General features: G+C 40.0%; 1 protein-coding gene across 5 annotated transcripts in view; it reads left to right on the top strand.

Moving 5' to 3' along the window:
- The window catches only part of ILDR2 (immunoglobulin like domain containing receptor 2), a 60,090-nt gene that overhangs the window by 7,955 nt on the left and 37,978 nt on the right, over nucleotides 1-14,157 (top strand). For all 5 annotated transcript variants that reach the window (XM_017534070.2, XM_037740487.1, XM_037740486.1 and 2 more), the window contains exons 2-3: nucleotides 9,082-9,414; nucleotides 10,373-10,492. In XM_017534070.2, the coding sequence (XP_017389559.1) occupies nucleotides 9,082-9,414; nucleotides 10,373-10,492 (453 nt within the window). The remainder of the gene's footprint in view (nucleotides 1-9,081; nucleotides 9,415-10,372; nucleotides 10,493-14,157) is intronic.

The raw sequence follows: 14,157 nt of genomic DNA, 5'->3' as shown, positions 1-14,157 counted from the left end.
CTCCCTTCCTCCCTTCCTTTCTGCCTTCCTACCTTCCTTATTTTCCATTTAAAGTATAGCCTAAGCTGTTATAACTAAGAGATCCTAAAATATTGTAACCCACACAAAAGAGTATATTTCTTTCTCCTGTAACAGCCCGAATCTCTGAGGGTAAGTCTACCATTTCCAACATGCAGCTTCCGAGACTGCTCATAGCCATGTCTCAGTGGAAGGGGCAAGGAAAGCAGAGATCCAGGGCAAGCCACTTGTTTGGAGAGAGGTGGCCCAGACGTTGTACACATCACTTCTCCTAACATATCTTTGTCCTGAACCTAGTCACATGGCCACACTTAGCTAAAAGAGAGACTAGGAAATATATACTACTTGGCTGGCCAAACTAAACCTGGGAATTTCTATCACTAAAAGGAAGAAGGAGATGGTTAGTGTCTCCATCTACAGATGGATAAGTTTGAGGTGCTTACATAACATCCTGATGGAGAGTGAAGTTGTATATTTGATTCTGGAGGTTAGGAAAGAGATCTAGACAGGAGGTACAGAAAACAAGCTGGTAAAGGCTGATAACAGCTTTGTTAGAGGATTTTTTTCCTGTCTAACTGGCTGTTCCATCCCAGAAGTCTGACCCACTTGGAAACCAAGACAGTTTTTAAAGTACCTCCACATTGCAGGGTAAAGACTGACTTCTTTTAGCACTGCTTTCTCCCATTGGAACAGCATTTAAGCCAGCTAGACATCTCCCATGAACTAATTTCAGATCTGTAGAAGATGAGGCAAATGAGACAGAAAGAAAATGTTTTTAGCTTTTACCTACACAGTGGTGGCAGAGAACAAGAAAGGATGGCACACTTGGACACAGAGAAAATATGCTTGATGAATGGCAAGCTTTGTGTAAACAAACACCAGAGTTATTGGCAGCAACTAATAACTATGCCATGAGCAAAAATCCACTTGGGCAGTGGCAGCACTGGTATTTACCATGGCTCTTTGGAAAAGAGTGACATATTGCTGCTTTTGAGACTCTTGAGGGGAAAACATACAAGAACACTATCATGTTTTTTAAAATTTCAAGATCGTACATCTGGTTACCCTAACCCTAAAGTAGATTGAGCAATCAGGTATACCATGGTAGCAAACAAAAGAAACTGATTCTGGCCAAATTAAGCAGGAAAGGATTTTATTGGAAAGAAGGTAATTAACTCACAGAATCAATGGGAAAGCTGGAGAATGAGGCTCAGAAAATAGGCAGATTCCAAAGCAATGTCTACTATTCTTGGTAAAGCCTTTTTATTTTAGTTTTTTAGGTTTTTTTAAACACAAGTTTATCAAGGCGATGAATAGTTCCTATTTCAAGAAGAAAAAAAGATTCAAGCTGCACTTTCTTTGTCTTTATACTTTTAGCCTTGTCTTTAAATATTTCCCAAAATGTTTTATTCTCATCCTTACAGTGCTATTAAGGGCTGAACAAGCTTTCTTTGCTTCTCTGAATTATGACCAAACCCAGAAGAGATGTTTACTCATCCCCCAATTCATCTCCTACACTTAAAAAACCTGCCCGTTAGTTGTTCCTAAAAAGTATCTTAGGAAATTGGGACAAGATGTTAAAACTGTAAAAACAAAAGATGAATTTGTTAACGAATACCTAACTTGAAAGCGGGCAAAGAAAGATTTGTACAGGTTGGGCATTGGTAATCTGAAAATTTGAAATCCAAAATCTGAAACTTTATGAGTGCCTACATAATGCCAAAAGTGGAAATTTCTACATCTGATACATTTGCTTTCTGATTGTTCAATGTACACAAATTTTGTTTCATATACAAAATTATTAAAAATATTAAATAAAATTACTCTCAGACTATGTGTATAAAGATACATGAAACATAAATGAATTTTGTGTTTATATTTGGGTTCCATCCCCAAAATATCTCTTCATGTATATGCAAATACTCCAAAATCCAAAAACATCTGAAATCTGAAATGCTACGGGTCCCAAGCATTTCAGATAAGGGATACTCAAACTATATTGTCAAACTGACAAAAGAAAATCCTTAGGAATTTGAAGGCCAAGATATGCTGAGGAATGGGCAATTATGAGGTCAAATCCTGCTTTTGGTACTCAGAGCGTTAAGGGGTGGGTGACCACTATACAACATTTCTAAAGATGCCTGTCTCTAATCATGATAATTTTCCATGACCTTTAGCAGCATTCTTTGTTTCTCTAAAATGGGGCTGTGCTTATAGATCTGCATCCCAAAGATGCTGACAGGAATAGCTTACAACTAGTGAGGGAAAGGAACTTGCTTTGAAAAAAATGAAAGTGCTAAAAATAAGAATAGCATTGCCTTAGAGTCTGTGTTTGTTATTCTTGCAAGAACACAGTTCATCATATATAGAATCTTTTTCTTTACATGAGAATTCGGGCAGAACCTTTTTTTTGCACATGCAGCGAGACATTGTCTGTACTTGAAGCTGATCTTCCCTAGCCTGGTGGCTAGGTGCCTACGCCTGGAGATTAGTTGAGATGGGGGCTGCTGCTCTGAGCTGTCACTCTTCACTCTACCTTTAGGCAGCTTTCCTAGTTATTGGCCAGAATCCATTCTCTGAACTGGAGACCACCTGCTAAGAAAGGCCCCTCAGACTCACAGGTTCATTTTCCATTCATTCATTGATTCATTCCACATTTTTTAGCTTCAGCTATATTCTTTGCCTTTGCTGTATACTGGGGATACAAAGTCAATCAAATCTTGGCCCCTGCCCTCAGGGACCTTATAGTTAGAAATGAAGTTTATATTGAATTTCTCAAGATGAGGGACTGGTTTTTTAAATGTTTTACCAGAACTTAGCATAGTGTTTTAAAATATGCTTTTGATCAAATTAAAATCAGATAGTCAAGAGCAGTTGGCCTGAAGGTCAGGGCACCAAAACAGTTAAAAGAATAGCCTGGTGGTGTAAGAATGATGACTGTCTCCCTTCAAAGCAGAAAACCACCTATGGCCTTCATTTCTAGTGCTTCTTTTGGTGACGAATCCTTAAAACTTTTTTTTTTTTAATTTAGAAGGTCTAATTTTTACAGGTGTACTCTCTACAGTATAGTTCTTTACCTTGCTTCACTTTTCCTCTTTTGCTCTCTCCCCTAAGGTGCCTCTCTCTAGTTTTACAGAATACTTGCTTTAGTTTATAGGAGGAAGCACAGGTTCTTTCTGCACCTCTGTAAATTTCTTTATATGAGTTTGAAACTCAAGTCCCATGTGGTGTTACCAGTGCCTGGACTCAGAGGCCCAGCTTTCCCATTGTACCAGCATGTGCTTGTTTATGAGTGGGCAAGACTCTTTCTCAGTGCTTCTCTATGTCTGCCTCCCAGGAACTCCTTCAGTTGCATGGCCTGATATTTGCCCAGGAGGATGGGAAAACATACTTATTATAGTCAAAGGATGAGAAATAGTATGGCTAGAGCCTGCCAGGGGCCAAATCAAGGAGAAGGCCTTATATGCCATGTCAGAGTACTGTTTTTCATTTTTTTCCTGGAGGGAATAGGGGATCGATGGAGGCCTTAAAGCAGGAACTGACATGATTGATGATGTTTTAAAAACAGTATTCTAGAAAAATATGGAGAATGGATTGGGTTGGAAGTAGGAAGACCATTTAGTTGGCTATTCTCAAACCCAGATGGTGGTGAGGACCGTGTAAAAGGATGGTGAAGATCTTTGGAGCCAGTCAGTCTGGGTTCAAATGTGACTGTCACCTGCTAACCTTGAGATGTTAGGCAAGATACACACATTCTCTGAGCATCAGTCTCTTCATCTGTAAAACAGGTGTAATAATAATGCCTACTTCATAGGATTTGGAGAGAATTCATTCGGATACTACATGAAGAGTGCTTAGCACAATCCTTGACACATAGTCAGCATTTTACAGCTATTATCTAGTAGCAGGAATAGAAACTTGATTTAAGGGAGTGACAGTGGGAATAGAAAAGGATCAAATTTGAGAGATATTTAGACTTAGATCAACTGAATGTGGTCAGGGACAGAAAGGAAATTATCAAAGCTAAGATTTCTATCTAGGGCGATAGGTTAAGTGGTATTTTGGCAAAAGAGCGAGGGATAGAGAAAGGATGAGTTTGTAAGCAGGAGCTAGGGTGGGAAAAGAGGAGATGATGAAAGAGGTTTAGACATGTTTAAAGTATTTGTTAAATATGCAGATGAGGCTTAAGGGCATTGGGGGTGTGAGATATAACTGGTAGTTGGAACCTTGGGAGTAAATAAGATTTCTTGCACCAAATGCACAGCTTATCACTACAAAGAGGCTGAAAATGTTTAATTAATTTATCTGGAATTCAAACTTATAGTTACATATTCATATTAGCCTGTATAGACTCCAGCATAAGAAGTACTTTTTCTTGGTACCTGGTTTTTGGCATCTGACAAGTAGGAAAATTGAAAAACAAAAACAAAACCCATAAGAGGTAGGACCCCAGCTCAGGATACTCCCCTACACCCAGGGCAGACCTCTTGGGAATAGAAGCCAGAGAGAGGGTATCTCCAGGTCAAATCTCAGACCTGAATCAAATTGCCAGCCCCACAGGGGACTGGCAATCCTAGTCCCCACCCAAATTAGCTACCAGCGCTGAGGAGCCTGATCTGTGGGGGTTCTATGAGAGGTATTTTTTTTAAGTTGGATGGATAGCAGCATCACAGTTTCAGATTTGGATCAGTCATGCATGAAGAGTATAGGAAACAATACCCAACCCTCAGGAGAAGGGGCTGGTGTCAGGGTTCCAGGCAAGCAGGCTAGAGAGTTCAGGGCAAGGGTTCAGACCCAGTAGAGCAACTGGATTGCAAATCAGTATACCAAGGTGGAAAAACAGTCTTCAAATAAACAGGTTGAGAGGAAGGGATGCTGCCCAGTGGTTATAGGAAACCTAGGCACTCACCAGCGTTCCAGGGTTAGGGCCAGAAGAGCAATTCTAGACCCTGCCCTCCAGTGGGAATGGGGGTCCTGATAAGGTTGGTCAGGGCAGTTTGAGGACTGGATGGCATTCATCTTACAGTTTGAAACTTATAGTGCGAAAGCAGGGATTGACATTTTTACTTTTATCTCTAACACTTCACTCTGTGGTCCTCAAAGATCCAATAAACTGACATTTACTTGGGATTCTAGTCTTGTCTTCTCCAGATCTACCCTTGGAGTCCCATTGTGCCTGTACATGCATACATGTGTATGTATGTGTGCACACACACTCACAGGGTTACTCTCTACTTCTGAGTTCCAGGAGGTACATAAGTGATGTGCAGTGATGAGCAGACCCAGGCACTGTCACTGTTGAACTCCTAATGACATATTCTAGCACTCTTGTGCAGTTTTTGCCCTGTACACATTCGGCATCTCACACCTTGATCTCTGTGCTTGCATAGCTCTAGGTTTGTAGCTTCACAGAAGTTAGCACACTGCTCTTGATAGCAATGCTAGCAAATACATTTTTTGAATGCTCACTATATACCAAGTATTATTCTAAATACTTAGGATACAATCTCACTTAACCCTCAAACAACTCCATAACATAGTTATTATTATTCCGGTTTTGCCAGTGAGGACACTGAAAGTCATCAGAGTTGAGTAATTTGCCTGAGGTTATGTAGAGCCTGGATTCTTACTTAGGATTGACTACAAAATCCATGCCTTTAAGTATCATGCTACGAAAAGGGAGATTTTTCTGAGAATGTATTTTTTATTCTTGGGAGCATGAGTTTATGTTTATGTCATCGAATCTGAGCATTGACCAACCTCTCTTAATAATTTAAGAGAGTTCAGTGGCTTGCTCAAGTGGTTAATCTTATTAACAGAGAACAGAGCTTAGAAGGAGATTATTCTTGGTAGTCATCGAATCAACAAAACCAAAACTTAACTTTCTCTCTAAAAAAATAAATAAATCTCACTACACTTTTGTATAGCACCCACCTGCATGATGAAATTGTCTGTACACCAAACCCCTGCAACATACGATTTACCCATGTAGCAGACCTGCACATGTGCACCTTGAACCTAAAACAAAAATTGGAAAGGAAAAAAAAGAAAGAAACGCTAGGAAATTTGATTCAGTGCCAAAATAGCAGCAGAGCAGAAAGGTGGTGTGGTCAAGCACACAGCGTTGTATGGGAATGGTGCCTGTGAGTCGTTATCCAGCCTCAACCACTGATAATTGAAGTCATTTCACCTCTCTCATCCCATTTTTATTACCTGAAAAATGGGGTGTAATTAAGGATTTGAAGGATAATTATAAGGTTAAAAAATTAATGCACTAGAATTTAAGGAGAAACTATAAAGAAAGTGATTTTTCTATCCAGCTGTGTAAGTGAGGGAGATATAGTGTGGAATTGTGATGTGGAATTAGCTACATCAACATTTAGGGATGGTGAAGGGAAGCACGGAAACTAGGGTTCTTCAGTGAGCTTCCAGATGGAATTGCTTGCTTTTTGGTGGGGCTGATATACGCAATCTTTATGTAATCAAGCCTGGTGGTGATGGATGGTCATCAAGATTCAGGATGGGAGGTGAGGGGAAAGGTTAGCAAGGTGAGGGAGAATTAGCATTTGAGAACTACTCTTTACTGGTCACAGTGCTCTTCTACTGAGTCTCCTCTGGGAAGGTGCCCAATGAAAGAACGTTTGTTAACAAGACTGAGAGTAAGCATTATGATGCTCATTCTATAGATGAGGAAAAGGAGTCTAAGATTGCTCAAGAAACCATCCCTAGTACATGGCCAGATGAGATTCAAAGCCATTCCTATTTGATGCCAACACTGTTTTCCTAGACTTCTGACTTATTTAAGTAGTTTACTCTGTAAAGTCCTAGAAATTCCCATATTAATAGCCATTTTCTTGCTCATCCATTTCTTCATTTATTCTGTAGGTGGCTACTGAGCACAGGGTAGGTCCAAAATGCTTTGAGATTCAATAAATCTCAAATACGCTGTTGAATTCACTCCCAGGTTTTACAGAGTTCAGAAACCCCTTTCCCCAATAGGAATTAGGACCTACTTTTTCATTGTTCCTTTAATTGAATAGAGACATTGGTCTGGATGTCAGAAGATATGAGTACAAATATGTATCTTGCCCTTGTCAAGAGTCCTTCAGTAAAGAGGCATATTCATAAATAAGTTTATGCTTTAGCTGTGGGAGTGAGTTGGCTTTGCAGGATGTCATTGTGAACATTGGCACTAATCAAGGACAGGACTCCATGGAAAGTAGTCCTTTTTGCATGTCTCTGCCCCAAGCTACTTGAAGCTGACTTGGCAGTCTCCTGGATTCAGTTCAGAACCTCTTTATCATATCTTCATATTTGTTTTTTCTGCCTCTCATCATAATTCTATTTCTGTTTCTAACCTCACATCAAGTTAGAAGCTCTTGACTCTCTCATTCAACTGAGGAAGTTATGTTCCCTTTGTTTGGAATTTCTAGATCTTATCATTTGAGTTCATGTGGGACCTTTGCTTCTCAAACATACCCCTGGTCTCTCATTCACTGAAATTTCTCATTCTTTCTTGGTCACCAAGCCTCAGGTTGGATCTTTTTACCACCTAAACTTCTCATCTGCTTTTTGGCCCCCCCTTTTTTTCCTTCTTTTGATTACCCTTCAAAGCTTTTGAATTTAGTCTATAGTATTTGATCTGAAATCCTCCATTTCTCTCAAAGACTTCTTTTCCTCTTCATCTCTGTCCCCTTTGCTGGGTCACCAGCTGGAAGGGAAGTCACTTCCTCCTGAAGTGATACTTCCTGGCTTCATTGTCATTATTTATCAAATATTTGTTGAGTACCTATGGGCTTCACAAGCCAGGGCAGCAAGGTAAGATGCCTTCCATACCTAATAAGTCTGACAGGCCTGATAAGCATGAAAAGAAATACTTGAAAGACTGTTAGAGTAAATTCCAGAAGAAAATGCTGGGTGTACTGACAGCACAAAGGAGGATGCTATAAACTTACTGGTCAGAGAAAGCTTTACAAGAAGTCCTTGAACTGGATTTTGAAAGATGCAAAAGAGTTGCCCAAGCAAAGAAGTGAGGAAAAAGCATCCCAGAAACAGGACACATCATGTGCAAGGATGTAGAGGTGTGAAACAGGATATCCCACTGGGCAAGCTTAGTAGTTGTTTGGTATTCTTGGAGCTTGGCACTCAAATAGAGGTGCTTCAAGAGGTAAGAGGTGAAGCTGAGAAGGTAAGAGGAACTAGATGACGGAATACCTTGCCAAGGACTTGGGGTTTTATCCTGAAGGCTATGGAGGATGAGTGAAAAGTCTTAAGAAAGAAAGCCATAACAATCAGTTTAGAAAGATCATCTGAACTGTAGCAAGAAGAGTATACTGTGTGTTGACAGAATGAAGGCAGGGAGACCAAACAAGAGATTATTGTAGTGTTACAAGGAGGAAATGAAGGGGGTCTAAGCAAAGGCAATGGTAATGGGATTAAAGAGAAGGGAAGAACATCTTAACATCTTAAAGATGTTAAGAGATAAGTTGACATGACTTAATGCCTGACTGGATATAGGGAGTGAGGTTGTATTAGTCTGCTCTCACACTGCCATAAAGAACTGTCCAAGACTGAGTAATTTATGAAGAAAAGAGGCTTAGTTGACTTACAGTTCCACAGGCTTAACAGGAAGCATGACTGGAGGCCTCAGGAAACTTACAATCATGATAGAAGGTGAAGGGGAAGTAAGCATCTTCTTTGCATGGCAGCAAGAGAGTGAAGGGGGAAGTGCCACACACTTTTAAACCATCATATCTCATGAGAACGCACTCACTATCAGAAGAACAACACAGGGGAAACCTGCCCCCATGATACAATCACCTCCCACCAGGCCCCTTTTCCAAGTTGACATGAGATTTGGGCAGGGACACAAATCCAAACCATATTAGAGGGCATATTTCTGCACAAGGCAACCAGATGGATATTAATGCCATTAATTGTAATGGTGAAGATGAGGTTGAGGGGACACAAGTTAAGGAAGTGAAGTGGAAAGGTATGACCATGTGGTAGAAGGGGAGGTCCAGGCTATGGACACTGTTTGGACATGTTTATTCTGTTTTGCAGCCATGGTCAAAGGCCTTCAGGTCACAGTGCCCGACAAGAAGAAGGTGGCCATGCTCTTCCAGCCCACTGTGCTTCGCTGCCACTTCTCTACATCCTCTCATCAGCCTGCAGTTGTGCAGTGGAAGTTCAAGTCCTACTGCCAGGATCGCATGGGAGAATCCTTGGGCATGTCCTCTACCCGGGCCCAATCTCTCAGCAAGAGAAACCTGGAGTGGGACCCCTACCTGGATTGTTTAGACAGCAGGAGGACTGTTCGAGTGGTAGCTTCAAAGCAGGGCTCGGCCATCACCCTGGGAGATTTCTACAGGGGCAGAGAGATCACGATTGTTCATGGTAATAATGCCCCTGTTTTGAATCTAGGAAATGGGAGGGAGGTTAGTTTCATTCTTCCCTTCCCTTATGTCAATAAGGTGATATCCTAACCTCTCACCCTTTCAGACCCTCAAGACTGATTTTATTGGAAATGGGATCATCAAGAGACCTATTACGGGTTGGTGGGTTAAAGAGTTAGACCTATTACCTCTAACTGTTTAATGGGATGGGATGGTGAGGGGGGAAATGGTGGATGGTGTAAAATCTAGAGAAGACATACAGATGAACTTTGGAAACAGTCTTTCCAGAGCCCAGCATCAAGTCTCAGGAGCTTGTTTTTAGAGCTGAATTGAAATGGGTTGTAGGGAAAAAACTTTTTCCGTCAAACATCCTATACCTACCTTGACATCAGCCTTTAGGGTTCTTTCCCAAATGGAAAGCAGGTTTTTTGCTGGGGGAAGGGATATATGCATACAAATAACAGAGCCAGGTAGATGCTTGGCCCAAGCCCCAGGTGGCTCTGCATCAATTCTACCCTTTCTCTTGCTCTCTAAAGCTTTGGACATCAAAAGTTCCCAAGAGTCTGATATGACCTATTTGATTATTTGAATTTTGAAGAACACCTGTGATGTTAGCTTATTTCCAGGAGTTCAGAATAATTCTAGCATTTTTCTGGCTCTCAGGGGCCTCTGCAGGCCTGGTTCAAAGCCATCCCCTACTCCTGAAACTGGACCAGAACTAGACCGGTTTCCGGCAGGCTCTAATTGTCTTTCCTTAGAGATGCTAGTTTTTGTTATGGTTCTGTTGGTCTTGTTTGTTTGTTTTAAGGAAAGTACACCTCTTTCAATCACCATCCAGATAAAGAAAGAAAATACTGCAGACACTCCAGAGGGGTTCTCCCCTCCCAACCCCCATTGTTCAATGTTTTTCTTTCAGAGGACAGAGTTTTAGGACTGGGTCCTTCTTTTTGTGATAACAGATGCAGATCTTCAAATTGGAAAGCTCATGTGGGGAGACAGCGGACTCTATTACTGTATTATCACCACCCCGGATGATCTGGAGGGCAAAAATGAGGACTCAGTGGAACTGCTGGTGTTGGGTAAGTGAAAACCACAGGTGACATTTTCATCTTAGACCGCTTGCACTGTATCCTGTCCCTCTACTCACATGTCCCCTGTGTGCATTAGCAGGTTGCATACACAGTCTTTATCTCTCATGCACACACCCTTTTAGAATATGCTGTTTATGAGCAGTAGTTGTACATACTATGTCTTACTTCTTAAAAGCTATGACCACCCCCTTCCCCTGCTTTTATCATTGTCCTGAATATTTTTCTGCTATATTAGTTTTTTTCCCTCCTTTCCAGTTTCACCTTTAACCCTGATTTTTCTCTTTGTCTTTTTATATGCTAATTTTGAAGAAAATGCAAGAGGCCCTTGAAGCAAGCTAGAGCTTACATAGAGAGAAAAATTCACTGATGTGTCAGAACCTCCTGGAGACATCAGGAATCTTTTCCCCCTAGATTACCTCCATTAAGACAATCATAAGAAAAGATAGTGGTAAAGTGGAGAGTTTAGTAATAAAAGATACTCAATGAAAACAGCTGCTTGGGAGATGTACTAGTGTTTAATTGGAACGCAAATATCTTGAAACCTAAAAGTGTCCAAGTTATTCTCAAAGCAAATACATCTAATCCTTATTAATATTAATTTCCTCATAAATGAAAACTCATTACTTTTGGCTACTTTCCTTTTTTGTGGATTGGAGGAATGTCAGTGGGAGCTGACCTCTTTGTATGAAACTGAAAATTGAGCACATATTTTGTGCTCTATTAATGTTGTTTGAACAAGAAAATTAGAACATACAGAAATAAGAAAAGAAACTACATAATTGTAGGGAAAAAGGTAGTTCAGGATATATACCCAACATCATTTTTCAAAAGAAATTACACTTTTGTAGCTTCCAAGAAACCAGGTGATGGCAATTTGGAGGAATATGTTAGAGTACCTCCTATTAAAAGTAAGTGAAGTTGAAGGTTGATTTGTACCCTATGTAAAAATTATAGAAAAACTCAATTCCTAGGGAGAAAATGGCAGTTGCTGTTTATGATTTTTAGTTTTAGTCTTTATCATGATTGTGTGACTTTGGCAAAACAACAGTTCTGATGCCTTAGCATCATATTTTTTAGTTTTTATTGTTTTATTTTAAAAAATTATTTAATTTGATTTTATTTTTGAGACAGAGTCTTGCTCTGTTTCCCAGTGCAGTGGCTCAATTTCAGCTCACTGCAACTTCTGCCTCTCAGGCGTAAGTGATTCTCATGTCTCAGCCTCCTGAGTAGCTGGGACTACAGGTGTGTACCACCACGTCTTAGTAGAGACAGGGTTTTGCTATGTTGGCCAGGCCAATCTCAAACTTCTGTCCTCAAGTGATCTGCCCACCTTGGCTTCCCAAAAGTGCTGGGATTACAGGTGTGAGCCACCTCACCCAGCCGCATTATATTTTGTAAATTGGATTAAGGTAATAATGGTCTGCCTTATTAGAAGATTGACTTAATTCAAAAAAAGTCTTTGGGTCCAATATGTAAAGTGTAACTTGTGACTTATAGACGAATGGAAATATGACTGATATTTAGTAGGAAATGAAGGTAAAAGGCTTATATTGACATTGTAAAAGAACACAGGGAGATCAGATCTGGAATCTGCTGTAACCCTGTAAATCAGAAAGGAATAAAAAGACACATTTTTGATTAATCACACTCTAATAGTCAAGTTTGAAGGAACAAGTGGCTCATTGAGCCTGCAATTAGCTAATTGTGAACATAGTTATTTGGCCAGGGCAGCCATTTGCAGAGAAGTAATTGCCTGTGCAGGAAAAGGGGGCCAGGTAATAAACACTTTAAATAATTTGGTCCCAGTTGTTCTGCAAACATGGGGAAATGAATACAGTGAAAGCTTTGTCATCTGAGGATGTGTTGAAGCGTATGAAGGGCATTCTTCTGGATCAAAACATGCAGGGTAACTTGGGCAAAAATGCTATTCCCAAGGGAAAAAAGGGGCCAGCAGCTGAGAGGTGAGTAAAACAGAAGTTCAGATGACAGTGGTCACCAATTATGGAAGAAAAGATGAAGAACAAAAATCAGTATTACTTTAAAGGATTCGTAATGGAAGCTGTACAAGGCTGCAAATCCAAACTCATTGCAGTAGAAGCAGCCTGTCTGTGAAATAAACAGAAATGCTAGGGTTCTTGGGGAGGAAAAACACATCATTCTGTTATGTTCAACATTAATTAGAGGTGTTCAAAGCATGATAAATTTGTCATGGAAACTTTGTGGGACAACACGAGCTGTGTTATTTAAAGGGTTAGTTTGAAATCTACAAAAATTTTCTGAGTGCATAAAGCACTGTATTTACTTTCCAAATACAAAATTCTGAGTCTTTTTTTTATCTTCACACCCCTTTATACAATACTTCAAAATGCTGTCACAGTTTTAAATTTTCTTATGTTGGGATTATTTCATCCTGCTGGCCTATTTGTTAAGTATTCTTTTTATGTGAGAACAGGAGAGCAAGCTAATTTCTGAGGTCATTCTTAAGGCGATGAAGACCTCTGTGGGAAGATAACTGGGACCCACAGTTTGCTAATTATAATGTTCATGAACCACTGGCTCAGTCATTGAATTTTATATGAGGGTGATTGGAGGATTTGGTCTAGCAAAAGTGGACTTGGAACAGGGAGCATGAGAAGTGTCTCCAAATATTTGAAGTGAAATTATATAGAAGAGAGAATGGAAACATAACTCTGGTTATGTTTGGAATCAGGAGTGGAAGTTACAAAGGGAGGGAGTCTATCTCAGTGTTAAAGAAGAGCTGGAGACATCTAACATTAACAACTGGAGACATCTAAAGATGGAATAAGTGTTCTCAGAAGTGAGTTCCATATCCCTGGAGGTACTTATACACAGGAAAAGGTATTCAGAAATAAAGCTTTTGAGCTTTCTTTCTATTCTAAAGTTCTTGGTTTAAAAAGTAGATGAACATGATTGATGTGATTCCCTTGATGAATACGAAAATGATCTCCCAGGAAATCAATCCTCATGAAAGAGATAAAGGGAGTAACAGGTTGGTTACAAGAACATACAGGGTAATTGATGTCCATTCACAAGGAAGCCAGAAGGAATAAACTGTGGTCTTTTGCAGTATGTCAGGGCTAAGAGGACTAATCCCTGAAGAGTGAAGAAAAAAAACTATTGATGGTGGCTTGAAAGAGTCAACTGCTGTAGCTTTTCTTGGAGATCATCACAAAACGAGGAGCATAAAACTGGTTGGGATTACAGAAGATGAATTAGTAAGGAAAGATGGGTTAAAGATATAAATTAGAGGTAAAGTTAAGAAGAATGTGGATTCCTCATTATACTCACAAAGGTGAGGATGGAAAAGTTGACGGAGCAAGATTGTGAAGTGTCTTACATGCAAGACTAAGAAGTTTGGACTAGATTCTGAAGACTTAGGGGAACCAGTGAAGAAATCTTAACAGAGGAATCAGATTAGATCATAGGGTCAGAATAATTATTAGCAAGCAGGGTAGGTGAAGTTCCAGTTGACCCAGTTTGGTCAGTTGTCCCCTGCTTAGCCTTTTGAGACCAGGGGCTTTTCATGGTTAGTTTATTAAGACACAGAGAATAATTAATTCTCCCAAGTAAAGTAAGACACTGTTATATAAAACAAGAATAGATGTGGGATGCCAAAAAAGCAATATGTGTCT

This window comes from Cebus imitator, unplaced genomic scaffold, assembly GCF_001604975.1.
Source record: "Cebus imitator isolate Cc_AM_T3 unplaced genomic scaffold, Cebus_imitator-1.0 Scaffold84, whole genome shotgun sequence".
Taxonomy (NCBI): domain Eukaryota; kingdom Metazoa; phylum Chordata; class Mammalia; order Primates; family Cebidae; genus Cebus; species Cebus imitator.
The sequence above is the reverse complement of the archived record's forward strand: the minus strand, read 5'-3'. Positions and strand labels throughout refer to the sequence as shown.